This window comes from Chaetomium fimeti (genome assembly GCF_033439085.1).
Source record: "Chaetomium fimeti strain CBS 168.71 chromosome Unknown B0H64scaffold_6, whole genome shotgun sequence".
In the NCBI taxonomy this organism is placed as follows: domain Eukaryota; kingdom Fungi; phylum Ascomycota; class Sordariomycetes; order Sordariales; family Chaetomiaceae; genus Chaetomium; species Chaetomium fimeti.
In genome coordinates, this window is record NW_026944334.1 from 2,729,725 (window position 1) to 2,752,907 (window position 23,183).

The 23,183-nt window shown below is 55.7% G+C and overlaps 11 protein-coding genes across 11 annotated transcripts; 3 read left to right on the forward strand and 8 right to left on the reverse strand.

Moving 5' to 3' along the window:
• Positions 1-79: 79 nt before the first annotated feature.
• Positions 80-1,627, forward strand: B0H64DRAFT_419361 (glycoside hydrolase superfamily; the record flags this gene model as incomplete). Its single annotated transcript, XM_062805375.1, has 5 exons — positions 80-443; positions 517-600; positions 671-756; positions 829-1,525; positions 1,593-1,627. 5 exons carry the CDS (start codon positions 80-82, stop codon positions 1,625-1,627), a joined length of 1,266 nt encoding a protein of 421 aa, XP_062657198.1.
• A 1,124-nt stretch (positions 1,628-2,751) lies between these two features.
• On the reverse strand, positions 2,752-3,236 carry B0H64DRAFT_218443 (uncharacterized protein). The gene has a single exon (XM_062799542.1). It carries the CDS (start codon positions 3,128-3,130, stop codon positions 2,849-2,851), a length of 282 nt encoding a protein of 93 aa, XP_062657199.1. The 5' UTR covers positions 3,131-3,236; the 3' UTR covers positions 2,752-2,848.
• An 848-nt stretch (positions 3,237-4,084) lies between these two features.
• On the reverse strand, positions 4,085-7,336 carry B0H64DRAFT_218447 (uncharacterized protein). The gene is made up of 2 exons (XM_062799543.1): positions 7,144-7,336; positions 4,085-7,069 (listed from the first exon to the last, which is right to left on the reverse strand). The coding sequence occupies exons 1-2, from the start codon at positions 7,254-7,256 to the stop codon at positions 4,303-4,305; spliced, it is 2,880 nt and encodes a 959-aa protein (XP_062657200.1). The 5' UTR covers positions 7,257-7,336; the 3' UTR covers positions 4,085-4,302.
• Positions 7,337-8,744: 1,408 nt separating this feature from the next.
• On the forward strand, positions 8,745-10,271 carry B0H64DRAFT_405271 (Dip2/Utp12 family-domain-containing protein). Its single transcript, XM_062804434.1, has one exon. It carries the CDS (start codon positions 8,934-8,936, stop codon positions 10,158-10,160), a length of 1,227 nt encoding a protein of 408 aa, XP_062657201.1. The 5' UTR covers positions 8,745-8,933; the 3' UTR covers positions 10,161-10,271.
• A 396-nt stretch (positions 10,272-10,667) lies between these two features.
• B0H64DRAFT_444934 (uncharacterized protein) lies at positions 10,668-11,210 on the forward strand (the record flags this gene model as incomplete). Its single annotated transcript, XM_062806815.1, has 1 exon — positions 10,668-11,210. The coding sequence occupies one exon, from the start codon at positions 10,668-10,670 to the stop codon at positions 11,208-11,210; it is 543 nt and encodes a 180-aa protein (XP_062657202.1).
• Positions 11,211-11,573: 363 nt separating this feature from the next.
• Positions 11,574-14,836, reverse strand: B0H64DRAFT_218475 (uncharacterized protein). Its single transcript, XM_062799544.1, has 6 exons — positions 14,302-14,836; positions 13,096-14,245; positions 12,914-13,024; positions 12,371-12,852; positions 11,966-12,311; positions 11,574-11,885 (listed from the first exon to the last, which is right to left on the reverse strand). Exons 1-6 carry the CDS (start codon positions 14,754-14,756, stop codon positions 11,685-11,687), a joined length of 2,745 nt encoding a protein of 914 aa, XP_062657203.1. The 5' UTR covers positions 14,757-14,836; the 3' UTR covers positions 11,574-11,684.
• A 510-nt stretch (positions 14,837-15,346) lies between these two features.
• Positions 15,347-15,678, reverse strand: B0H64DRAFT_444936 (uncharacterized protein; the record flags this gene model as incomplete). The annotated part of the gene is made up of 2 exons (XM_062806816.1): positions 15,347-15,502; positions 15,610-15,678. The coding sequence occupies 2 exons, from the start codon at positions 15,676-15,678 to the stop codon at positions 15,347-15,349; spliced, it is 225 nt and encodes a 74-aa protein (XP_062657204.1).
• Positions 15,679-16,596: 918 nt separating this feature from the next.
• On the reverse strand, positions 16,597-17,768 carry B0H64DRAFT_327465 (kinase-like domain-containing protein; the record flags this gene model as incomplete). Its single annotated transcript, XM_062800779.1, has 4 exons — positions 16,597-16,956; positions 17,018-17,241; positions 17,324-17,598; positions 17,668-17,768. 4 exons carry the CDS (start codon positions 17,766-17,768, stop codon positions 16,597-16,599), a joined length of 960 nt encoding a protein of 319 aa, XP_062657205.1.
• A 51-nt stretch (positions 17,769-17,819) lies between these two features.
• B0H64DRAFT_419366 (uncharacterized protein) lies at positions 17,820-19,318 on the reverse strand (the record flags this gene model as incomplete). Its single annotated transcript, XM_062805376.1, has 4 exons — positions 17,820-17,856; positions 18,303-18,812; positions 18,849-19,229; positions 19,260-19,318. The coding sequence occupies 4 exons, from the start codon at positions 19,316-19,318 to the stop codon at positions 17,820-17,822; spliced, it is 987 nt and encodes a 328-aa protein (XP_062657206.1).
• Positions 19,260-21,541, reverse strand: B0H64DRAFT_426220 (glycoside hydrolase superfamily). Its single transcript, XM_062805724.1, has 4 exons — positions 20,986-21,541; positions 20,825-20,918; positions 20,309-20,759; positions 19,260-20,246 (listed from the first exon to the last, which is right to left on the reverse strand). The coding sequence occupies exons 1-4, from the start codon at positions 21,100-21,102 to the stop codon at positions 19,631-19,633; spliced, it is 1,278 nt and encodes a 425-aa protein (XP_062657207.1). The 5' UTR covers positions 21,103-21,541; the 3' UTR covers positions 19,260-19,630.
• Positions 21,542-22,276: 735 nt separating this feature from the next.
• B0H64DRAFT_376566 (uncharacterized protein) lies at positions 22,277-23,018 on the reverse strand (the record flags this gene model as incomplete). The annotated part of the gene is made up of 2 exons (XM_062802486.1): positions 22,277-22,331; positions 22,516-23,018. 2 exons carry the CDS (start codon positions 23,016-23,018, stop codon positions 22,277-22,279), a joined length of 558 nt encoding a protein of 185 aa, XP_062657208.1.
• Between the last annotated feature and the right edge of the window lie 165 nt (positions 23,019-23,183).

Below are 23,183 nucleotides of genomic sequence, written 5' to 3' on the forward strand. Positions count from 1 at the left end.
TAAACAGAGGGAACTGCTCGAATACCTGGCCTGGGCGTTCTTTTGCACCTGGCATACGACCACATCTCTCCACGGCAATATGCATCCCATAATCTTCACGGCAGGACAATTCCTGGGACTCGCCTCCTGGGCGGCAGCTTTCGTCAGTCCAGACGGTACTGGGCGTCTCCCAGCTATGGGCTGGAACTCCTGGAACGAATACGGATGCAACATCAAGGAGGACGTCTTCGTCAACGTTGCGAGGCAGTTGGTGGACTTGGGGCTCAAGGACCTCGGCTACCAATATGTCAACATCGACGATTGCTGGAGCGACAAGGAACTCCGCCGCGACGCAAATACCAAGGAACTGATTCCCGACGCCCAGAAGTTTCCTCGCGGAATCAGTGGGACGGTAGGGCTGGTTCATTCGCTGGGCCTCAAGTTCGGCATTTACAGCGATGCAGGTTTGTTCGCTCTCATGTGGCTCACGGCCTTGTTCATGGATTACGACGTACTGATCATGGTGCAATCATAAAGGCACCGATACCTGCGGAGGCTATGTGGGCTCTCTTGGATACGAACAAGTTGATGCCGCGACCTTTAGCAAATGGGGCATTGACTGTAAGTTCCCCATGTCGCACCTGGACCAAATCTCATCATGCAAGGCTGCTCACATTGAACCACGACTCAGACCTCAAGTACGATAACTGCAACGTCCCTTCTCAATGGACCGACCAATACCAGTATTCACCCGAGGGCCTGGGTAGCGACGCTCCCGTCGGCTATGACTGGGGCACATCCGACACGGCCAAGCGCTATCGGGCCATGGGCGACGCTCTCCAGAAATAGAACAGCACCATCCAATACTCGCTCTGCGCCTGGGGCCACGCACACGTCGAGCAATGGGGCAACACCACCGGCCACTCCTGGCGCATGTGGGGCGACATCATGCCAGCGTGGAAGGGACAAGACCAATGGAGCTGGGGGCTGATGCCTATTGTCAATCAGGCTTCACTCCTCTGGGAGTGGGCCGACTTTGGAGGCCATAACGACTGGGATATGCTCGAGGTCGGCAACGGCGACTTGACGCTGGAGGAGAACCGAAGCCACTTTGCCATGTGGTGCGCCTTCAAGAGCCCCCTGATCATCGGTACCCCGCTGGATACCATCAAGAAGCCCATTCTCGATATCCTCTCTAACAGGGAGCTGATTGACTTCAACCAAGATCCCGTCTACGGCGCCTCGGCCATGCCATACAAGTGGGGTGACAACAGACCCGTCGGTACATCGGACATGGTGCATCCGGCTGCCTTCTGGGTGGGCACGTCGACCAAGGGAATCCACGTTTTCCTGCTCAATACCCGGGACAGGGCCGTACTTATGCGTGCTGTCTTCGCAGAGATCTCTCCCCTGAAGGCCGCTGCAGGTGAGGAGTTCCTCGTCCATGATATGTGGACCGGGAAGGACCTCGGGACCTTCAAGGAGTACTTTGAGTTGGAGGTCAAGACACATGATACCCCCGCACTGAGAATCACAATGGTCGATGGTAAGTGGTGTCCTGTTGTATGCTCTGATACGGTGCAAGAACTGGAATCACTAACTGTGCATTCTAGGAAAACATCCCAATGCCAACTGGTCCCCGAAATAAGCCAATGTTGTTACGGGATGTGTCTTGCTTCGGGACTGGAACTTTTATGAAGAGTTGAACTTGATCTCGGGGTGCAGGCGAAACATTTCAGAATCCTTACCCTGCCTATTCTCCCACAAGAGTGCATATGCACACCGAGAAGCATCTTAAAAAGTAGAAGGCCGGAAAAGTGGCATTTGATGAGGAAAACCTGATCTTAGTATTACCACTCAAGTTTAGTTCATTTATACTTGAGGGAACATGAAACCATTGCCTCTCTCTAGACTTAAACCCCGAGGGGTTTGCACATGTAACGCAAACAGATGATGAAGTTACTCCCCGGTCAGAACTGAATAAAGACCCGTTGAACCTTTCCGGTTAGGATCATTGATTCTCATCATGAGAAGCACACCGTCTTCCATACTAATTTGTATAGGGTCAAGAGTCACCCCTCCTAAACACATCGCCACGGGTTCATGCATGCCGAGCCTCTGATAGCCCACTGCACGCTATGACGATAGGATTCGTTTACCATATTTGGAAATTTGAAGCGTAATATGCACTTAACAGCGTTGTAGATTAGCAACACCGCTGATTCCAGCTCTAAATTTTGTGAAGTTGTAGTGAACATCTGAAAAAGAGTGTGCATGTAATTTATTTGATAAAAGTAGCTATTTTATACATTCTTGAGGGGGCTTGTATTTAGCTGTGACCTGAAACAGGAACGTCACGCTCCCGGCTGCCCTTCACCTGCAGTGAATGATAATGGGATTGAATGTTGTGAGCTTGGCTTGCCTGCCTGTGACCATCGCCCAAGCCCGAACCAGCCAATGGCTCCACTCTGCGCCAACCAAACCCCTCAAGGCGAAACTTTTGCCGCCCACAAGCACACCAAGACAGCCCCAAGATCAGCAGACAACCCAACGTCAAACCTCCTCTTCGCATCGGTTGACGTCCGCTTCCAGTCGCAACAAATGTCAAAAATGAATCCACCATCGCTCAACGGCTTCCGCTTCCTATACTCTCTTCTTGGTCGCATTGTCTTTTGATCTTTTCCCTCCATTTCGATTTCGACCCTCGGCCCGGAGATGCCCTGGCCCGCTGCGGTTGCCAGCCGACAGGACCATTCCGTGACGCTGGGCCAGCAGGAGTCCATGGTCTAGGATTGGGTTTTCGCGCCATCACGGCAGATTACTAGCATAGCTAGAAGCATGGTTTGTAATACTCGAGGACTTTCGCACTTTACTGACCTCTTTTTACCTCAGACTGCCTATCCTCCGATCGTTTCCGTCGCCGCAGCACATCACGTTTCCAGGGGATATTGAGAGAAGCCCCTGTAGCCTCCAGGCGGTTAGGGCCATGCAAGCCCCGGAGGCGCCCCGCACACTCCGCCCCGACGCCCCAGCCCTCCCCTTCATCACCACTTGTCTCGCGGCAACGGTCAAAATACACAAACCCGAACCACGATTTCTTCAGGAGGAATACTAGAGTCTGAACCAAGACCACCCACGAGGCCAAAGGCATTTATGCTTCCCGTCGGAAGCAAAGACCGAGACGACGGGATCTCGGTAAACCGTGCAGCCCCCTGCGAATAAGAAACAACACCAAGGTTTGACCAACACGAATATATCACATCTCAACACAACATCTCAACACAACGGTGCGGACACGGTAAGGAAGGATTGGGGAGCAATGCTCCTATTTACTTGATTTTTCCTGTCTGTCTCAGCTCCAGCATGCTTTACGCCCCGTCTCCCCCCACCTCCCGTCAACCCCCCGTCCAAGCCCTCACCCCATCAAAGCCGAGAGGACTTGGGGCCGATGCCAACGAGAAAGAAGCTCACTCCACGCACTACTCACCCTCGCAAGCGCAAGGAAGCATGAGGCCAGGCAGGAGGCAGAACGGTGCAGAAGGCCCCAATCTCCCCCAAAGGCCTCGCAAAAGAGCACGGAAAAGAAAACGGCGAACCCAAACCAGAACCAGCCAACCCACGCAGAGGCGGAGCTCAAGCGAAAGCAGCAAAGGATGGTTGCAATCGCAAAACGCCTGTTTCATCCCTCCCAATCATCACCCATTCACCACCCCCCCGCTCGCTGAACTCAACCCAAAACCCGGGCCGCAGGCGCAAGTGCGAATGCAGGTTGGAAGCGCATGCGCAGACGGATGCATAGCCGTCCACACAGTGCAGTCTTACGCAAGTGGGTGCACTGTGCGGTGCAGCCGAAGCAGATGCGACGTTTCTCGACCGGCGTTGGGGTGACGTTCGGCCGGGCGGATGATGAGTGGCCGTTAGTTCCCTTTCCTCAAATTCCTTTTTGAGCGCCGCTACCGCCCATCTCGGTCATGGATGAAGCGGTTCGGCGAAGTGGCAAGTTGTCCTGGGCACTGCCGGCCGGGAAAGCTTAAATATGGTACACACGGTCGAATATTCCTACATCGCGGAAGCAAAAAAAAAGGAGAAAAGGAAGGCTGAAGACGAGGGCGAGAAGTCTCGGGTTATCAGTGTTGATGGTACTGGCAAACTACGGCGAGTTAAGTGCCGTCGTAAAGAACCAGGAATGCCAACGCTCGCCAAGTGTCGCGCTCCCGGACCTGATAACAATATTGGTCTTCAGACGGTGGGAACGGGACGAAACCCTTGCAGTGTCCTGAAGAAAAAAAGAGCCCAGTGAGACGAGGCCGGGACGGGGCCCACTTAGTCTTCCTCCGAGTCGACTTCGTCCTCGCTCTCGTGATCAGGCTGGCCGGAGGGTTCGTTGCCGATGCCGTTGCCCTCAATCGACTCCATTGGTTCCTGGCTGCCGGAGCCTTGACGGCCGGCCTGCGCGCGGAGCTCGTTAAGCTGCTGGATACGGCGTTCCTGCTCGCTCTTGCTCATGGGCTTATTCTTCTTGGACTTGGACAGCTGTTTGGACTTGGTGGTGGGCGTCTCCGTCTGCGGCGGCGCGGCCGCGGCCGCAGCCGCTGTCCGCTGCCGTTCCTTCTCGACCCGCGCGTTGGGGTTGTCCTTGAGCGCGAGGTCGTAGAGTCTGACGAGGGCGTCTTCCGAGATGGTTTCGATATCGAGCTCAAGCTCTCCAGCGTCGTTCTCGCCCTGGCCTGTGTCTTTCTTGATTAGTTCAATGGCCCGCTCCAGCAGTGGCCCGTCTAGGCTACCAAGAGATTCTATGATGATCTCTTTTTCAAGTGCGCCAATCTTCCTCTTAGGGGCTGCCTTCTTGACTCCGCTCTTCTTCACAATGCCGCCGCCCAAACTGCCACCACCCGCCTTCTTGTTGGGCAGACTACCTGAGCCACCGGCCTTCTTGGCCTTGGGGGCCTTCGGCTTGCCTGGCTTCTTGACCGGGAGATTCGCGAGCTTGGCCCGCTCGCCCATCAGCTGCTTTTGCAACAAGGCGACGATGTTCTGCGCGATCTCGACATCCGTAATGTCCGCCGTGCCAGAGTTGACCATCTCATTAACCTTGTTCTGCTCAACCTGGAGACGCTTCTGGATAGTAGCCAGACGGTTCTCAACAAGCTTGCGTTCGTCGTCAACCTCAGCATCGGGCTCCGAATCGGCGTCCTCAGAGTCGGAGTCGTCTCTCCCCGTGGCGTGAGATGCCGCCGCGGTCGTGACCGGCGCATGCTTGGCCATCCATTCGTCCCTCTTAGACAGTTCGGCACGGTACAAGTCCTGCAGCCTGAGCGCCTGACTGTAAACCACATGGTCTTCCCCGTTGAAGGTTTTGCAGTTTTTGATGATGAGGTCAAAGTCTTTCTCGAACTCCTTTGAAGACTGGTACTCTCCAGATCCAAGCTTGTTAGACATGGTTTGAAGGTCCATCGGTCGCTTGATGATCTTGTGGTAATGGGGGATGTTGAGTGCCACCGGGTCAACAGGTTGCATGAAGGCGGCATTGATGTCATAATGTTTGGTCTTGCGGAGCTCGGTGAGCACCTCGTCGCAGAACCGAAGATCAAGGGGCAGCTTCTTCTTGCGCTTTGTGTCGTAGACCAGGTCCTTGGAGTGTGCAGGCTTCACCGGCCGCTTGGCCCGCCCGTCAGGCTTGGTGGAGTCTCGCCGGATCAGAGGCATACCGTTGCTGCCGGGCGGCAGGGCGAATGCGGGCGACTCCACAGCCTTCTGCGAAGGGCTGGGGGCAGGACCTTTATTATTACGAGCCGCACCCGCCGTCGCGATCGGTGGCACGGGTGCGCGAGGTTCAACGTGGCGCGTGGTATGTGCCTTGGCCGCCTCCTTCCTCTCCGGCTTCGGGGGCTCGACGGCGTGTTGCTGGGCCATCCGGCCGAGGATGGCATCCCGGCACGCCGTCGCCTGCTTCGTCACGTCATGACCCTCACCGTTGAAGGTAACCGCATTTTGAACCATCAATTCGAGGTCGTTCTTGAACTCGCCCATAGTGGCGTAGGGAGGCATGTCACCGCGCAGCCGCTTCTCCATGGTGCTGATATCCGTCGGGTTTGTGATTTTGGCGGAGTACTCGGGCCACACGGTCGGCCAAATCTGCTGAACCGGCAGACGGAAAGGACCGCCAACCTTGGTCTTCTTGACGCCAGCTAGAACGGCGCGAATTTGCTTGTTCTGCCAATCCGTGATCGGGCTGTCATTCAGGGAATCATCGGTGAGTTTCTTGGGCTCCGCGCCGCCGAGGATGGGCGATGCCCGGCTGGCCGCGGCTGGTTGGTCGACCTGCATGCGGTCCCCGACCGGTCCTGTCTTCACCTGAACTTGGTCGGCGGCGTGATCTACCTTGGTTCGTTTCGCCACAGGTTCGTCTTCGCTATCGATATCCCGCTCTCTCGAAACCTTCGCCGAGGGCTGTGCGGCCTCCGACATGCTTGTGTCGGCGGTGGCGGGTGGGGGAGGCGTGCTGGCAGACGGGTCGGCGGCGGGGATGGGCGCGCCGTTTTGCGGGCTTTTGGGTGTGTCGGCGGTTACTACTGTATCCTGGGTGTCCTCTGGCACTTCCTCTGTTGCTGTAGCCTCGGTGTGCTTCTCTGTGCCCTCCATCGCCGCGTCTTCTTTCTCAACCGGGCTCACCGGGACTGCTGGTTTTGCATCCGTAGCCTCTCCCGTCGCTTCCTTCTGGTCCTTCTCTTCCTTCTCTGGACCATCAACCTGGGTCTTAGGCTCCGCCTGCGGTTGCGACTTTGGTGAAAGGGCTTCCGACTTGTCTTCGGCCGCCTGGTCGTTCGACGCGTCAGGCATCTCGGTGTCGCGCGTCGCGGCGGCGTCGTCCATGTTCACCTTATCCATGCCACTGGCGATCTCTTGTTCGGATTCTCCCTTGGGTTTCGCGGTCAGATCGTCGTCATTCGCGTCGTTGGGTAAAGCTTGGTTCGCAGAAAACGCGTCCTCGTTCTTGGTGAGCGTGGCATTCGCATCAGGTGTCTCGCCGTTTGACTTGGGCGCGTTATCGGTTTCAGGTTGTGAATTAATCGGAGATGGAATGGTATGACTGTATTGCGGACTAAATAAGTATGCGATGCGGTGACAGAAGTTTGAGCGACACAAAGAATGATGGCAACGTACCCGTTCGCCTCCAGCGCCCCGTTGGGGCCTTCCTTGCCTACTGGGAACGACGGCTGGAGCGGCTTCTCATTGAGAAGCGCGCCTTCTGATTGTTGAGTGGCCATGACTGCCATTCGGTGGTTGCGCAACTTAGGCGCGATGCGACATCAAATCGGCTGGGGCCGGCGCCAGTTAGCGATGCATGTCACGATCGCCGATCGCAAATCGAGGTCGTGGTCGCAAAAACGGTGCAGGTCGCAATCTGTCGCGCGCAAAATCTCCAGGGTGCGAAAGCTAGCTGCAGATGACGTGCAGGCACGCGCTTCCGTTGGTCGCAGCTGCAAAAAAAAAAGCAGAATGCGGCGCAAAAGAATGCCCTCGGGTGGCGATGGCAACCTTGGAGATGATTGCGTGGAATGAGGCAAATGCGACTCGTGGCGGGGAAGTGGAATGGGGGTTGTGGGTGTGGGACGTGGGAAGGACCGTGCACACGCGTTGGATCGCGAGGAGCAAAATGCGAAAGGAAGGAAAAAAAAATTGGCAACCACTCACGAGTTCGCGAAAAATAGGGTGCTGGGGGGAAGGCTGAGAATTATAGACTTTTGGCGCTAGCCTCGCAGAACAACGATGAGTCGGGAAGGAAAAACTCGGTCGCGGGTGTTGGTGGCTGGTGTGGCAAGAGTGGCGGGGGAGGACAGGAGGATTTCTTGGCTCGGGCTGGTGATGTGGTTGGCTGGATAAGGGGTGTGTGGGGCGCTCAGTTTTTCTGTAGCGTGACCTCTTCGAGAAATCGGGGTTGAAAATGCGTGTCAGTCCCGGTCGGAAGCCGGTGGCTATTTATCACAGCTGCTCGGACCCAAACTAATCGGCGGCTCCGCCTGTGAGTGGTGGGCTGGCCTTATCAGGTTGTTCTGATTCATTCCATTGGCTGATTACCAGATATGTGGGCCTCGCTGCTTGTTCCCGACTGGCCCACAAAAACATTTCGTCGCTCCATCGAACTCTCGTGCAAGCGTGGTGACAAGCTTTCCACGATTTCCTCAACTTCCACTTTACGCAGCAAGGTTAATGTTAGAACCTAGGTGAGTTTGGTATTCTTGTTCTCACAAGATCCCATGACATTCAGGGTGGTGTACAACCCAAAAGTTATCTGCGTAATGCAAGATGGGAGCAGGTTCTGGGGACGCATCACGCCCGGATGCGATGGAAGTACAAAGCATCAAGAGACACAAAGGCCCAAATCACTTTACAGTTCATTCACGCGCCGAACTAATTCTACCCACACACGACCCCTGACATCCATTTGACATACATGTTGGTTCATACAGCCCAAACATCTGTCTCGTCCTCACATATCTCGGGCTTTCTACAAAAGCACACAGCATGGATGCGCGAGACTGACGCGAATGACTCAATGAGACCGAGGATGGACGGAATCCTCCGCGACCGGCTCGTGCCTGGCACATGCGGCTGCTTGCGGTTTCCCAAGAGACTGCGCACGTGACTGTTGCAAAGCCTCACCAGCGGGGTGAGCAGCCACAATGTGAGTGGCTGATCAATCCGCCAAGGTCAACTCCCCAAAAAAAAGTTTGGTTGCACCCCGAAAATTTCGCCGTGCTCTGCTCGAATGCTGCACCGACGACCTCAAGTTTCGTTCCTTTTTCTCGAGTTCCAACCTCTCCAGGGCTGAAATCCCCTGTCCACAGTGCAATCAGGCGATCGTTGAACCTCAATTGATCGCTCCCTCTCAGCATTTTTGCTACCCACGAACTTCCCCACCAGACAACCGCCGCAAACCGAGAAAGCTTAATATGTCGACGAAACGGAAAGCCGCGGCCACACTCGCCAAGCCAGTGGTGAGGCAAAGCGCGAAGACGCCGGTGAGGACCAAGATTGACGAGACAAGAACCGCAGTCTCTACCGGCCTATCCTCAAAATCGGCCCCAAAAGCGGCTGGAGATGCCGAGGTTGAGACGCCTTGGAGTTCCGACGACGACCAGGAGGGGCTCAGCGAGGACGAGGCCAACGAACAACCCAATTCCACCGAGATTGCAAAGACGAGGCGGACCCAGAATGAGGCGGATACCGACGCAGTGATGCAAGATGGGGCGGACAATTCAGACGGCGAGCCGACGTCGCCGACCTTTGGCGACCTCGTTCGCGGCAACTCGACTATCGACGTGCCAGCTTCTCTTGCCGCCCAAGCAGCCGCCACTCAGACGTCTCGTCAGGCGGTTCAACAACGGCCCACAGCCCCGCTCAACGCGACCTCTCTCGGCACAGTCCTGACACAAGCGCTCCGGACGGACGACGCCGACCTGCTCGAGTCCTGCCTCCAGACGACCGACGTCAAGATAATAGAAAACACCATCAACCGCCTAGACTCGTCCCTCGCTAATACCCTCCTTTCCAAGCTCTCGGCCCGCATGCACCGCCGGCCGGGTCGCGCTTTTGGGCTTATGAGGTGGATGCAATGGACGCTAGTGGCGCATGGCGGTGCGCTCGTCACACAGCCGGACCTTGTTGCCCGGTTAGGGGAGCTTAGCCGGGTCTTGGAAGAGCGGTCCCGGGGTTTGTCGAGCCTGCTTGCGCTCAAGGGGAAGCTGGACATGCTGGACTCGCAGATGAAATTCCGGAAGTCAATCAAGGCTAATGGTGCCGCCCGGATTCGTGGCGGAAACGAGGAGGAGTTCAGCGAGGAAGAGGAGGAAGACGTGGACGAGCCCGGTGTCGTGTATGTGGAGGGCCAGGAGACCCTCGGCAAGCCGCTCACCAATGGTGTTGGGCGGGCTGTTGCGGACGAGGACGACGACTTTCCAGCTGGAGCGACCGTCATCTCAGATTCCGAGGAGGAGGATGACGAAGAGTTTGATGACGGGATGGACGAGGAGCTAGCGGACGCAGAGTCCCTCGACGAGGACGAGGTTGACCATGACGATGTTGAGGAGGACGAGGAGGAGGAAGAGAGCGATCACGAATCGTCAAGGCCGCCCTCAAAAGTGCGACGAGTGTCCGAAAGGATCTCGAAAAGGAAGTGATAGACTGGCTAAGATGTGTGACACTGTATAAACAAGAACATGGAAGCAAGGCTTGTAGATTTTGGGTTCCAGCCTGCATCCTCTAAGCAAATACTGAGCATGTGGCATGTGTCTCGATTTACACGACTAATCTCCTGTGTGGTGTGTACTTTTGTCTGGTGTCCGGTCACTGTTAACCTCCACGAATCGTGTTGAAGACTAAAGAGGCGTTCGCTGGCTGTTTATTGAGCTTCGTTACCTTCCACTGTTCAGTTTCTGGCAGGGAGCGCGGGGACCGTAACTAATTCAAGTCGCGTTCTGGACCCGCATCCCGAGAAAAACCGAGACCCGCCCGCTTCCGGCATTGCCTCGGACGATTGTCCCGAGCTCGCCGCCACAAACACCGAACCTCCCAACTTCAACCACCACCCAATTTTCCTCCAGTTTTCTTGCAAACCGCAATCGCCGCAACACACCATACCAAAACGGAAACAACCCAAAGCAAAATAAAACACAAACCCCCCAAAAATGTCGCGCCTCCTCCCCCTCCGTCACACCCTCCCTCGCACCCTGCGCACCGCCCCGCGCAACCCAACACCCACCACAACCACACCATCCCGCCTCGCCTCCTCCTTCCTCCAAACCGGCCCCTCCCCGCCACGCCTCCCCGCCGACCAGCAGGCCGAATTCGAGCGCCTCCAGCGCGCCGCCGAAGCCGCCCTCTCGTCCCACACCACCATCCCCTCCACCGCAGACGCAAACGCAAACGCAGACCCCAACACCCCGCTCACAACCTCGCGCCACGTCTCCACACCATCCACCACTACACAGGCAACCGCAACCGCAACCGCTACATCTACATCGGCAGCGGGGGCGATAGGGGGAGCGGGGGAGGGGGAGATGGGTCCCAGCGCGGGGAGTTTCAGCGGGGGCATGCGCAAGGGCGCGCCGCCCGAGTTTGTGGGCGACAAGAACCCGGCGACGGGCGAGGTGGGCGGGCCGAAGAATGAGCCGTTGCGGTGGGGGGGCGGGGGGGATTGGAGTTTTAATGGGAGGGTGACGGACTTTTGAGGGGGGGTTGGTTTGGTGTGTATGTTGGGCTGGCTGGTTGGATGTGGACTGTCTGGGATGGGATGGGATGGTGCGGGTGGGTGGGCTGCCCGGTGGTTGCGGGGGGTGAGGTTGAGATGCGGTTGGGATCAGGAATCGGGTCGGCTGGCCTGGTCGTGTGCTTGTATCACTGCTACGACTCGAAGTGTTGGGATTGTTTGTTTCTAAGTGATATATTGGAACTGTCTGTTGTCTCTCCCTTCGGGTTTCCATGGCCCTGGTCGTGGCCTCGTCATTGAAACTCCTCTGATGTAGGGTTACAAGATCACCTTATGTGGCTGATGGGTCCTTTCTCCAGCCCTCCAATGTCTCCCAAAGAAGTCCATTGCATCGGAGCCCAAAAGAGACTGGATCATTGCTTGCTGGGCTGGGCCCCATGAAGAAGCGATCGGTACTGTGGGCGTGTATATTATCTCACGGATGGGCTCCCCACAGCTAATCGGACAAGTCGTTAACGGCTTGAAAAACCCCCGCTCTCACCGCTCCCCTAGCAATATCTGTCAAGCCATCCGAGGGCTTCACCACCGCAACGTCGAACGCGGCACCGAATGCGTTGACAGACGTTGTTTCAAAACGCAGCTTCACTTTCTTCACAAGATACTCCGACATGGAAAACTCGCCAGCGAGGAGAATAGTCTAGACAACACTGTCGGTTAGCCTCAAGGTCATTGCAGTACATACTATTCCTCGGCAGAGACGAGGTCCCGTCGACGTACCTTGACCCGTGTTGTTGGATGGTGCCTCGCTACAGTCGCTAATTGGTCTGATATCAACTCGATCACAACATTCACAACCGGGTCGTAGAAACTGAGCATAACCTCGTTCGTTACGGACATGCAACCGGACTCTCTGTCAATGCCGGCGTCTGGAAAGTCGGCCTCGAGGCCTACCTGGACGGCCCATGTGCTGCCATCGCCGCTGAAGGTGTGCTTGATTCGAGAGTTGAAGTCGACCATACCTTTCGCATAGGTACGTGCAGCGACTTTGGATCCCTTTGGAAGCTTCAGCATCCCAACTCTTTCCTGCAACATGGTGCTGAAATTTCGGTTCAACGCGGTCGATCTGCCGACGGTAGTTAGTCACGCTCAACGGGGTGAGGTTGGTGGTATTGGTACACTTACCCACACGCATCACCTGTGGCAGCGGTTAGCCTTTCAGTGACAAAGGGATGCCCGCGAGTAGCTTTATAGGCACCCAAGTCCACTGTTGCTCCGCCGGCAACCACAACCAGGAAAGCATCGGATGGCTTGGGGTTGAAAAGATTGGCTTTGAAACACTGAAAGAGGTGTGCCGCTGGCTCAGTGATGATGAAGATTTGATCATCACGATCACGACGGACAAAGCCGGCCCCGTGTGCCGAGTCGCGTAGAGGAGCTTCTCCCATACCGTTCCAGACGGGCGGGATCGCAAACCACCACCGGATGTGTATTTTTTCCATGTCAAACAAGCTGCGAAGGACGACGTAGATGGCCTCGCGGAGCTCGGACAGGTAGTCGGTGACAACATCGACGTGGGATTTCCCGGTTGGGGGGGCGGGGGCAGTCAAGTCTTTGTGGTAGCTCTGAGGGTTGGTCAAGCCCAGCAAGAACCACGCGGATTTGTGCTATGAGAAACTGTTAATTTGGAGCATGTGCGTATTCATCAAGATGGATTCAGGGGCATACCACGCCGGGCTTCGTATATCCAGTAGGGGCGACCGCATCCTCCACTTCATGGCCCCAACCGACTATTGTCCGGGTGGGCTCGGCGGGGCCGTAGTAGACATGGCTGGGAACCTGTGACATGTCAGTGTCAGCCTCTGAACTTCAACCTAGAGCTATTTCACTCATACCGGGGTCAAACATACTGTAGACTGGATCTTTGTCCCTCTCCCAGCTGGCCACGTACTGATGACCGCCTCTTCCACGGCAACATCTGTAGCCAACGCAAAAGACACGGCTGTCTGTATGACTCCAAAGTGTACACCCACGATTACGTTCCGGGGTTGCGAAACCTCGGGCTGGGTGGTAGATGGCGGGGGTCCCTGGGGATATGTCGCTGGTGGTTGTAGCTTCGGGTTCCCGATGTCATATCCGCCGAGATAAACTAGGGGTTCAAGGTGCAATACTGGCTGGTACGACGGCGGAATGAAGGTTCGATGGGCCTCTGCCTCCTCCATTTCGCCTTGTGCTTCGCAAATGCGGGAGAGCAAGGCCAACGTTTCCCAGCACGAGAGATTCTCCTTCCCAAAGATCTTTCTCTTGCCCCAGAGTGCCCGTTTGCAGAACCGATCAGCTTTCGCGAAGTCCGAATTGGCCACGGACGCAAGGGCCAGCGCGTGGAGACCGAGATAGACTGCAATGTCAGCCACCTTTCGTTCCATAGCGATAGGGAGAATGATGGCCTCTGCGTCGGCCCATTTCCTCTGGTACAAGCACGCGTAGGCTAGACCAATCCTGTCCCGAACCAGATCCTGGGGGCCATAGCTCGACTCGCTAGCCTCGGAGCGGTTGATGACCTTCCGGTAGAAGTTCTCGGCCTTGGGGTAGTCTCCCTTCTCCCGGCTCTCGACGGCAAGCTCTCTAAGCCTTTTAAGGAGAGCTTCGTCGATATCGTCGTCCGAGTCCGAGTCCGATCGGTACGACGGGCCAACATCAGGGCTAGCTTGTGTGGCACTGCCTTGACTATTGCTCGGTGGGGGTATCCAGCTTTCGATATTGAACAATTGCTCCCTGGTCAAGGGGTCCCCCAGAACGCTGCCTCCCCAGACGGTTGACCTCGGGCCCTCCCTCGTGATTGCACTTGCATTGGAGTGAAAAGTCTCGGCAACGCGCACTAGCTGTCGAAGGTTTTGTGTGATTTGGTTGCCGTCCGCGTCGTGGCTTGACCCGGTCTGGCCGAATGTTTGTTGCGTTGCTTGATGCGAAGCAATCTCGACGCGTCCAATCTGGTGCTTGAGCCCGTGAAGCACGTTGAAAACGGCATCCTGAGAAGAGTTGTTGTGGATCAGGAGACAACTACCAGACTTTTTAGCCAAGCAAGCCGTCTGTTTGGTAAAGCTATCATGACTTACACGTTGATCATTTGCAAGGCGCTGGTTACGGCGGTATTGTATGATTGAACCCTGTCCTTATATGTGGTAATCTCCTTGGAGCGGAAGCCAAACTTGATTTGCTTTGTTGGCTTCCTGAGAAAGCCTCGACTGAAGACACGGCTGCTCTTTTGGACTTCGTCCAGGAGCTGGCTCAGCTTTGCGAGTGTGTTGTTGATGTCGCCCAAGGTGGCCTCGACCACGGCCCACAGGTTCCCATCAGGGTCGATCTCTACCATGACGGGGCGCGGGGCCAAGCTAGAGGCACTGCTGATGGAGGCGAGCACCCGCCCGAGGGCCTTGATCTCGTCGCATAGACCAGCAACATTTTCATCGACGGAGATGGTGTCGTCTATCCATGTGTAAAGAGTGGAAACAATTTTGGTGCATCCAGTCGCAAGCCCTGCAGCGCTGGCTGCGATGGATAGCGGATCCATGTCATCTGTTATGATGAGACGATAACACCGATCCCACGCGGTTTGAAATTGTTACCATGCCATGTGTTTGGGGCTCAGCTTCATTCAGCACCCAAGCAGTCTCAGCCCCCGCCCCCCGCTTGCCCAACCAGTCTCAAGGCTGCCCAGCCGAGGCTTATGTAACGGCGGGCAGCTGTTTTCCGACCCCATTTTTTGGTGTGGTCTCTCAATAAATTTTGGGATGCAGGTAGAAGCGGCGTTTGAGGAAAAGAGGGCCAACAAGGAGGCAGATGTTGCAATACCAAGCGGCGCTGTTGCAATCCAACCGCCTCTAATATGCACATAGATATTCGTTTGCCCGCATCGGAACACCACTTCACATCATTTAGCATAGGCCGCTCAGTTGGAAACTCATACAGCTTCTTTGAAAGCCGAGCGAGCAGGGAAGGAATGGTGAGCAATTCTGTGTCTACCTAGGTACCCAGCTATCCTTACTAGACGGTACACCAGTGACCAAACCCGGCACGGCATTCCCACTCCCTCCACTTGTCCACCTTCCTGTTAACCATCCCGTCCCTCCGATTCCTCCAACTCAAACCCACAACCCCCCTTTACGCCGGCTCGCCGCAGGTGTTTTCCGTCTGGCAGACGTTGTTGGGCCCGATGATGCCGCAGCAGAACAGGCCGGGGCAGCACTGGCGGCCGATGACGGCGCTGGCCCGCTTGTTGCACCGGTTGAGGCCGCTGACGCACTGCCGTTCTTGGAGCTAGCGAGGCGGGGGAAGACATCGTGTTAGTGACTCCTGGAGAGGGCAACACGGTGTAGGGGGTGGGTAGGTAGGTAGGTGAAATTTGGGGAGGGGATGGTATGTACCTCGGCTGGGATGGCGCTGGCGACGGCCAGGGCGGCGAAGGTGAGAGCGAGGAAGCTGGTGAGCTGCATGTTGATGGTTGGTGTTGGTTGATGAAAGGGGTTGGTTGAGCTTTGTGTGGCGAGGTGGTGGGTGGGGGAATTATGAAGGGGTTTCAAGGCTTCTCACGGATCTATTTATCTTTTCTGGGAGAGCCATGGTTATGCCGTTCCCGGAGTCTTCTTTCGATGAGAGGGCAAAGTCTGTTTGGTTGTGACCTTGTATCGCGAAGGATTTCAAAATATGTTGTCATCACGACTCAATCCGGAGCAAGATCTGCGTTGAAGCCCGTTGTCGCACTCTGGCCATTCAGCTCCTCGCTTTTAGTGTTGATCATCTCACTCTACAAGGCAGCATCACCCTCTTGGCCGTGTACATACAGATTAGTTTCTGGGCGACACACGACGACAATGTCTTAGACTTGCTCGCTATCAATAAAACATAGTGGATCGGCATCTGGATACCTAGGGCTGTGTTGGTCTCACCACCGCGAGCTCCACTACCAGACGGAAGCTAATGCGAGCGTAAAGTGCGTTGTCTGACTCAGACTAACCAGTCAGGCTTTCAATCTGCACAGAGCCAGGCTCAGCCACTTATTCCTCCCATACTCCACAATACCCTGCATCTACTTTGTCGACCCCCGAGTGCCGTGCCCGAGCTGCGAAAGGGTCATTTTCATAGTTATTATGTCACAACATAGGTGGTTTATATTAGACCGGATATTTCAAGAACCGAGGGATACGATAATGGGAGCCTCTTCACGTAAGAGGTAGAGGTGTAGGATAAAATCGATATAACAGCGAGTGGAGTAGTCTCAGCACGGGAGCGTTCAAGTTGTATGTCTCCCCGCAGAAGCAACAGACCGTGCCGCAACAACGCGTCAGAACGCCGGCAATCAACTTCCGCCTCGCCATGGTACCCACCGCCTTGCAGCCGTATGCCACGACAACCTAGTCATCCTCTTGCCACCACGGATGGGCCAAGGCTTGGCCGATCGTCGGTCTGGCCGACGGGTCCATGTTTGTGACTCGTGAGATCATGTCTTGTGCCTGGGGACCGAGACTTTCCCCCCACAGCTCGAATCTCATCTCGGGCCGTTCCTTCACTGCCATGTCGGCCATTCTTGATGCTCCCGTCAAAGCGACACGCCAGTCCTCATCGTTGACTTGCTGAAGGAGGCCTTCGTTGACAGGCCCGAAATAAGAAAAGTGTCGCGTGAGTATTTCTTGCTCCGGGGTTATACCGCTTTTTACCAGGTCCTGGTAATCGTCGATCAGGAGGAGCTCGGCGCCGCCAAGGGTATATATGCACTACAGACGGTGCTCAGTACGTACCTAGGTTAAATGATGGAGGTGCATATGTGCCACTTACTACGAGCCCGAACGAGAAGATGTCCGACGCCTTTGTCACGCCCCTCCCGGTTTGTCCCTCTGGGCTTCGCCACATGGCATTCCCAATCGCATAAGGAGTCTGTCGGGGCTGCCCATTTTCGGACTTGAACGCAATATCAAAATCGCTGAGGGCCACATCGGTAACTATTTTGTTGCCTTCCCTGTCGCAAGTCCAATTGACCAAAACGTTGTCAGGTTTCACATCTGTTAAGGAACGCAAAGTAGGTGGTCAGCGGGTTCGAATACCAACGCGGTAACTTTTGGTCGCGACGGGGGTTATACCAACCAATATGGATCCAGTCTTTGCTGTGAAGTTCTTGGATCGCCTCTGCAACACGGCGGAGTATCTTTTTCCGTTCATCCACGAGGAACTCCGAGTCATTTTTTATCAAGCCAAGCAGGGTGTCCCGAAAATAGGGGTAGACTAGGATGGCTTCTTCTTGATTGCAATCGACATGCATTCGAAGGTGACGGGAGCCTGCGAACTCGGTCGCGAGACGCTGGGACAGATTGTAGAATGGTCGAGATACGCGCTTGAAGACAAACGGCTTATTGTCAGACCTGGATGGTATAATCACTGTTAGAGATAGGGGACGAAACGCCTGACGGGTATTGAGTTGGGGCACTTACTCGGCCTTGAAGATGCTGAGTTTGTCGTCCGCGGGGTCGCGCCGAAGCACTTCGCCTTGCCTGTAAACGCGACCGGATGCGCCCGCTACCGTGGACATCATTTTAATGCTCCGGCTCGCCGGTACATGGCGGGCAAGACAAAGGAAACGCATTTAGACGACCGGGCACAGGATAAAGAGGTTCCAACAGCTGCATGGAAGACCGTAATACTGTCACTTAATTATTTCACCGATCTCTTTTCGCGGGGTGGTTGGGACCTGTTTTTTCTTGGCGAGCATCAGAGAGGAGACTGGAGAGCTGCCCATCGCCAATCATTCGAGGTTTCCCTGCTTTCACTTGCGAGGCATCCAGCCACCTGGCGTGATGCGACCGCTTCGACCAAACGCAAAGCCAACGGTTATCCACAAACTGCCCATCCCCCGACGGTCACCTGCAAGTCGGCAACTTTCAGCGTCCACTCGATACCCCCATGAACGAGCGGGTTGAGAGATCACTCCCCAGGTGGCATGGGCTGGTAAGCGGACTACCGCTCGATAACTTCGGGGTCATCTTCGTCTTCGATATGAGGCAAGGAGGTAGGTTGGGGTTTTCTGCCCATCCAATGCTCCTTTAGCTGGTCCTTGAGACGATAGGACCCTTCCCTCGCGTAGTCTTGGGCGTTCCTGAGCTGTCTATAACCCTGCCTGTATTCTTGGTGAGAGTTCGTTAGGTTGGTCGAGGTGACGTGATGTTGGTGATATTCCGGCTTGCCGTCCTCCGAGGGAGCAGTATAGTGCGTGAAGAAGTTGATGTTGGTGCCGTCGGTGGCAAAAGTCATGACCTCTACGTGGCCGGTAGGGTCAGGTTTCCCGAGATGGGAAAGGGCCTGGTTCCTCGCGTAGACAAGAGCCGCTCCGTCGTAGGCGCTCCGCAGCCTCGCTTCTTCTATGTCTTTTCCGTCCCGCTTCCACTCCCCGGCCACATGCGGCAGTGTCACGGAAAAAGGGTTATCCTCGAAAGCAACCGACCCGCTAACATGCTCATCAACCGGGAACGGGTCGAATTCTCGCATCCGAAGCCCTTCCACAAAGTCGGGTTGCGGAGCAGGCAGGCCATTATCGAAACCAACATCTTCCGGAAAGCCCGTGAATGTTTGACTGAGCGCTCTTGGATAGCCCTAGTCGTCATGGTCCTTCAGCAACATCCGCCCCACCTCGAAGACCATGGTTGCTTGGTTAGGTGCTCCTGCAACTTTGTCCACGTAACTCTTGTACACTGATTCGGTGGGCGAAACGGTCTCACGGGACCTGGCGAGTCGTTTGGTGATGCTTTGGAGATTCTTGGGCGACTTGGAGAAGGCGGGATTGAGGATTCCATTTTTATGGGCCTGGATGGCGAAAGCAGACGTCGTGGTCGAGCTGGTCGTTCTTGTTGACGAGGCGGCCGTGGAGTCGGGGGGAGCAGACGCCGCCGACCCCTTGCTTCCCTTCTTTGGTATTGTGTTGAACAGGGCCAAGTTTTTCCGTGTCAACCGTGCCCGCTTTGACTGGTGTTTGTTCTCGTCGCCGTCCCCGTCGTCGTGACTGTCGCTGCGGATTTGTGGTTTCCGCAACTGTGTGGCTGGAGAGACTTTTAATAGCCCTTTAAAGATGATACGCCGGTTGTCCGTCATTGGGACAGGCGTCTCGGAGAGGATGGGGGTTATATATGACACGCACAGGACTGTCAGGAGGGATTTGCAAATAGCCTTTCTCGGGTCGCGTCACCAAAACAGGTAACAAAGACGGGCCTTTGACACAGCATCCGGAATTTGTCCCTTGCCCACAAAGAAGGCCTGATCAGCACACGGACACGCAACGGCTTGGAGCTGAGGACAAGCCTGAGCATGGATCCCACCCCTCGCATCCGTAATTTATGCAGCTTTAGACAGACGCAACTTCTTAGCTAATGCAACCCTGACACAGCTCCATCGTGATAGACCAGCTCAAAGCGACGGATCAATCCGAGCCTTACCGCGGCCCTTACCCCGAACCTTAGCACCAGCCGTGGTCACCTTGATAACGCGCATGTCATGAAGCTTGATATCGAACTCGATGCTCGACCCGGTCCCCGTCTCGCCCGTGTACATTTCCTCCCACGAGTACTCGCCGTCCACCAGGCCCGGCACATCCTTGAAGCTGACACCGTACTTGCCGCCCGAGGTGCCGGCGCAGAGACCGATGACGACGCCGTCGCTGAGAGGGCCTGCCCAGTACGGGTGGATCTTCCCGTTGACCGGGCCCTGGCTGCCAGGGGGGGTAAAGGTTGTGGCGGCCTTGCCGAGGGAGTCCTGGTTGATGTCGATGATGCCCTTGTTTTTGATGATGTCGAGGGTCCAGTCCGAAATCTTGTTCAGGTCGAGGCCGAGGACCAGCGGGGACTTGGCGATGGCCCAGAGGCCGAAGTGGAGGCGCTCCTGGTCGGCGTTGATCTTGGATGACCCGAGGTACAGCATATCGAGGTCGTTGAAGCCGCCGGGCCCGCTGTAGTCGGAGATGGCGGCTGCTGAGCTGCCGATGCGCTCGACGCTGGCCCAGTCGCCCCAGTTGTCTGTGCTCATTCTTATGGGGGGTTAGGATAGGGAGCTGAGGGTAGAACGGTGAACAGTCAGAGCTTGGCTTACCTCCAGGAGTGCCCGTATTCAGCGCCCCATGTCCAGACCTCATCGCGCCCCCAGTTGCAGAGGTTAAAGTGAATCTTGTTCGTCTCCTGGACGTCAAGGATAGCGTCCCGCATGGGGGCATACCAAGTCTTGGTGTTGCCAGCGGGCCTGCCGCAGGTCTGCGGGGGCGGGTTATCGAGGCAAGGCGTGAAGCAGTTATCGTACTTCCAGAAGTCAACGCCCCAGCCGGCCAGCTGAGAGACGTCCGACGCAGCGTGCACCGCGCCATCGCTCCCGGGGAAGCCAGCGCAGGTCTGCTGGCCGGCGCAACCGTAGAGCCCAAACTTCAGGCCCATCTCATGGATTTGGTCGACGACCGGTTTGATGCCATCGGGCCACTTGCTGGGATCGGGCACAAGCTTTCCGCTTCCGTCCCGTGACCGGGTAGTCCAGCAATCATCAATGTTGACGTCTGTTTTCTTTAATTAGTAGATGTCCCATGCCAAGGGTCCCCACACGGCCCTGAAATCAACTTACACTCATACCCGAGGTCCTTGAGGCCAAGGGAGATGAACTTGTTCGCTGTGTCGATTGCATAAGTGGCGGACGCGGAATCACACTGGGCAACATTCTGAGGCATGCTGTGAGTATGCGATCGCGATGCATTCGTCTTCAACTCGAGTGTGCGGGTTTCTTACCCAGCTGCTCCAGCCCATATGAGGTTTCCGGCCGATTCCATTGTCCAGAGCTTCGGCGGCTCGCAATTGGACCAAGGCAAAGAACAGCGCCTTCAGGGCGGCATTCATGTTGGGCATGATGAAGAATTTCTAGGTCCACAACCTGGAACAAGAGGGGGAGGTTGTCAAACGGATGGGTGGGTGGAAAGAGGTGAGGGGTTGAACCCTTTTGGCAAATCGACAATGGGCGGCCGTTTCTCCTTTAAATGCACTGCCCTACCCCGTCTTTGGAATTCCGACTACTGTATCAGCGTCGGCCCGTCTAGGAAGTCACGGTGGCAGTCTCGGAAACTGGGAGTCTGGGACCGGTGGATCGTCGACGCTATGACTGAGGGCCAGATGTTGGGTGGATTGTCAAACTGCGATGTTGCCCTGTCGTCACTCGACTGCGGGTAACGAATCCGTACCTAACTGCAGGCGCTCCAATCAGCAGTGGCGCGCCAGCATTTATACGGTCCCGGGTGCTGGGAAATGGACTTCCCGGGCTGGTAGCGATTGGCGGACGAGTAAATGTCCCGTTGATCGCTGTTCATGCAACGTCATACCCCGCGACCACAATACCGACAGCAGCTCAGCTTCACGCGACCCAATGGGAACTGTGGCGCCTACGCGACATGATATGGAGCGGATGGTATTAAGCGAGGGTGGCTACTAGGTAAGGTGCAGACAAATCCAGACAAATCCAGACAATACAGACAATTCATCCATCGTGGATGCCGCATGTTGAAAGCGCCCGCCTCGAACCGTTGCCAGCCGCGAAATCCCCGCTGAATGCTCGGTGGGGCTTAACCTTTGGAAACCGTGTGCCACGCTCTGGTCGAAAGAAAGCCAACACTAAGTAATTACCTACAATTAAAGAAAATGAGAAACCAAAACAGAAAAGCAAAAAGGGGACCGTGCAAAGGAAATCAAATAGAAGAAGGCGGGTAGATGCCGTCTGTGTTGACGTTGTGGGCGTCGCAAACACGATCCCGGCTCGCCACTCTTAAGTACCTCGGTGTATTCGTATTATTAGGTAGGTACATGTAGTTTGACTGAGTTTACGGTAGCACTCATCGTGGCACTGCCAACAGAACCTGTAGCAGCAGTTTCGTTGCTCTCCGAGCTCTTCTCGGTCGGCGAAGGGGATGATAGTCTCTGGGGAAGAAAGGCTGTGTGTGAGGAATTATGAGGGTTGTTATATGGATATAGATATAGAGACGGCATTTTGTCTCATAGATATAAGTCGACGCCATATCGCGAAAACGAAACATCACCAGGCACGGCTGTGGATCCCCAGGAACGCCCGAGAGCTCTCAACTTTGGAACTGCGATATAGTTATGAAGGGCAATTTCTCCGCTGCTAAAGCTCAAATCGCTAAATGACCAGGCTTTGGTCGATACGGACAAGCCAATTAATTCTATCCTCATCCAGAAACACGATAAAGTTGGTTGCCTAATCTGGAACCCCAAGTTGGCTCTCACTCCCGATGACGCTCAGACGCCGCTCACAAAAGTAGAGCAACCACCAACCCGCCCGCAGCCAGAAGAGTAGAAGCAGCGCGATGGAATGCCTCGCCTGCGCCATTGGGCTCCGCTGGGTCACCACCGCCCGATGTTGTCGTTCCCTGGTTATCATCATCGTCATCGTCTGCATTGTTTGTCGGGTCGCTGCTTTCCGTCGGTCTCGTCGTTGTCGTCGCTGAAGGCACCGTGATGTCGGAGAAATACTCCTCTTGACAACTGTATGTCTGGTCGCTGAACCCTGCGAGGTAGGTGGCTTGCTCGGACTTGGGGCATTCCCGGATGCACTCGTATAAGGGCGGCTGCTCCACGAAGGATGAGCAGGTGCACCTGGTGAGGATTTCCTCCGTCATCTCTTCAACGCCCTCGCATCGCTGGGGGCCTGGCAAAGTGTCGTAGCATGACTTGATGCAAGGAGGGCTGGTATCTTGCCCGGCGGCGGCGGCGGCGAGGAATAAGGCCGCGGCCAACATGCTGGAAGTCCGCCGCATTGTGGGTGGTGTGGAAGACGCGAAGGAGGGAAAAAAGAAAGGGGGAGGGGTTCGGGAGTCAGGAGGTTTTGGAAAATGGCGAAGGCGCATTTCCTGGCTCGGCTCATCGTTTTATATCGAGTAAACACCACGAGTTCTGCTCAGCCGCTGCCGAGTCCCGCAGGA

What these genes read in the sequence shown, in the direction of transcription:
- B0H64DRAFT_405271 (XM_062804434.1), top strand. Translation starts at nt 8,934, where the DNA reads ATGTCGACGAAACGGAAAGCCGCGGCCACACTCGCCAAGCCAGTGGTG.
- B0H64DRAFT_218475 (XM_062799544.1), bottom strand. Translation starts at nt 14,756, where the DNA reads ATGGATCCGCTATCCATCGCAGCCAGCGCTGCAGGGCTTGCGACTGGA. An exon ending in GCCTTGCAAATGATCAACGT is followed by an intron (nt 14,246 to 14,301) that starts GTAAGTCATGAT and finishes AAAGTCTGGTAG; the next exon opens with TTGTCTCCTGATCCACAACA. An exon ending in GCCACAGGTGATGCGTGTGG is followed by an intron (nt 12,312 to 12,370) that starts GTAAGTGTACCA and finishes TACCGTCGGCAG; the next exon opens with ATCGACCGCGTTGAACCGAA.
- B0H64DRAFT_426220 (XM_062805724.1), bottom strand. Translation starts at nt 21,102, where the DNA reads ATGCCCAACATGAATGCCGCCCTGAAGGCGCTGTTCTTTGCCTTGGTC. An exon ending in ATATGGGCTGGAGCAGCTGG is followed by an intron (nt 20,919 to 20,985) that starts GTAAGAAACCCG and finishes AGCATGCCTCAG; the next exon opens with AATGTTGCCCAGTGTGATTC. An exon ending in CAAGGACCTCGGGTATGAGT is followed by an intron (nt 20,760 to 20,824) that starts GTAAGTTGATTT and finishes TAAAGAAAACAG; the next exon opens with ACGTCAACATTGATGATTGC.
- B0H64DRAFT_218447 (XM_062799543.1), bottom strand. Translation starts at nt 7,256, where the DNA reads ATGGCAGTCATGGCCACTCAACAATCAGAAGGCGCGCTTCTCAATGAG. An exon ending in GGGGCGCTGGAGGCGAACGG is followed by an intron (nt 7,070 to 7,143) that starts GTACGTTGCCAT and finishes TCCGCAATACAG; the next exon opens with TCATACCATTCCATCTCCGA.
- B0H64DRAFT_218443 (XM_062799542.1), bottom strand. Translation starts at nt 3,130, where the DNA reads ATGCCTTTGGCCTCGTGGGTGGTCTTGGTTCAGACTCTAGTATTCCTC.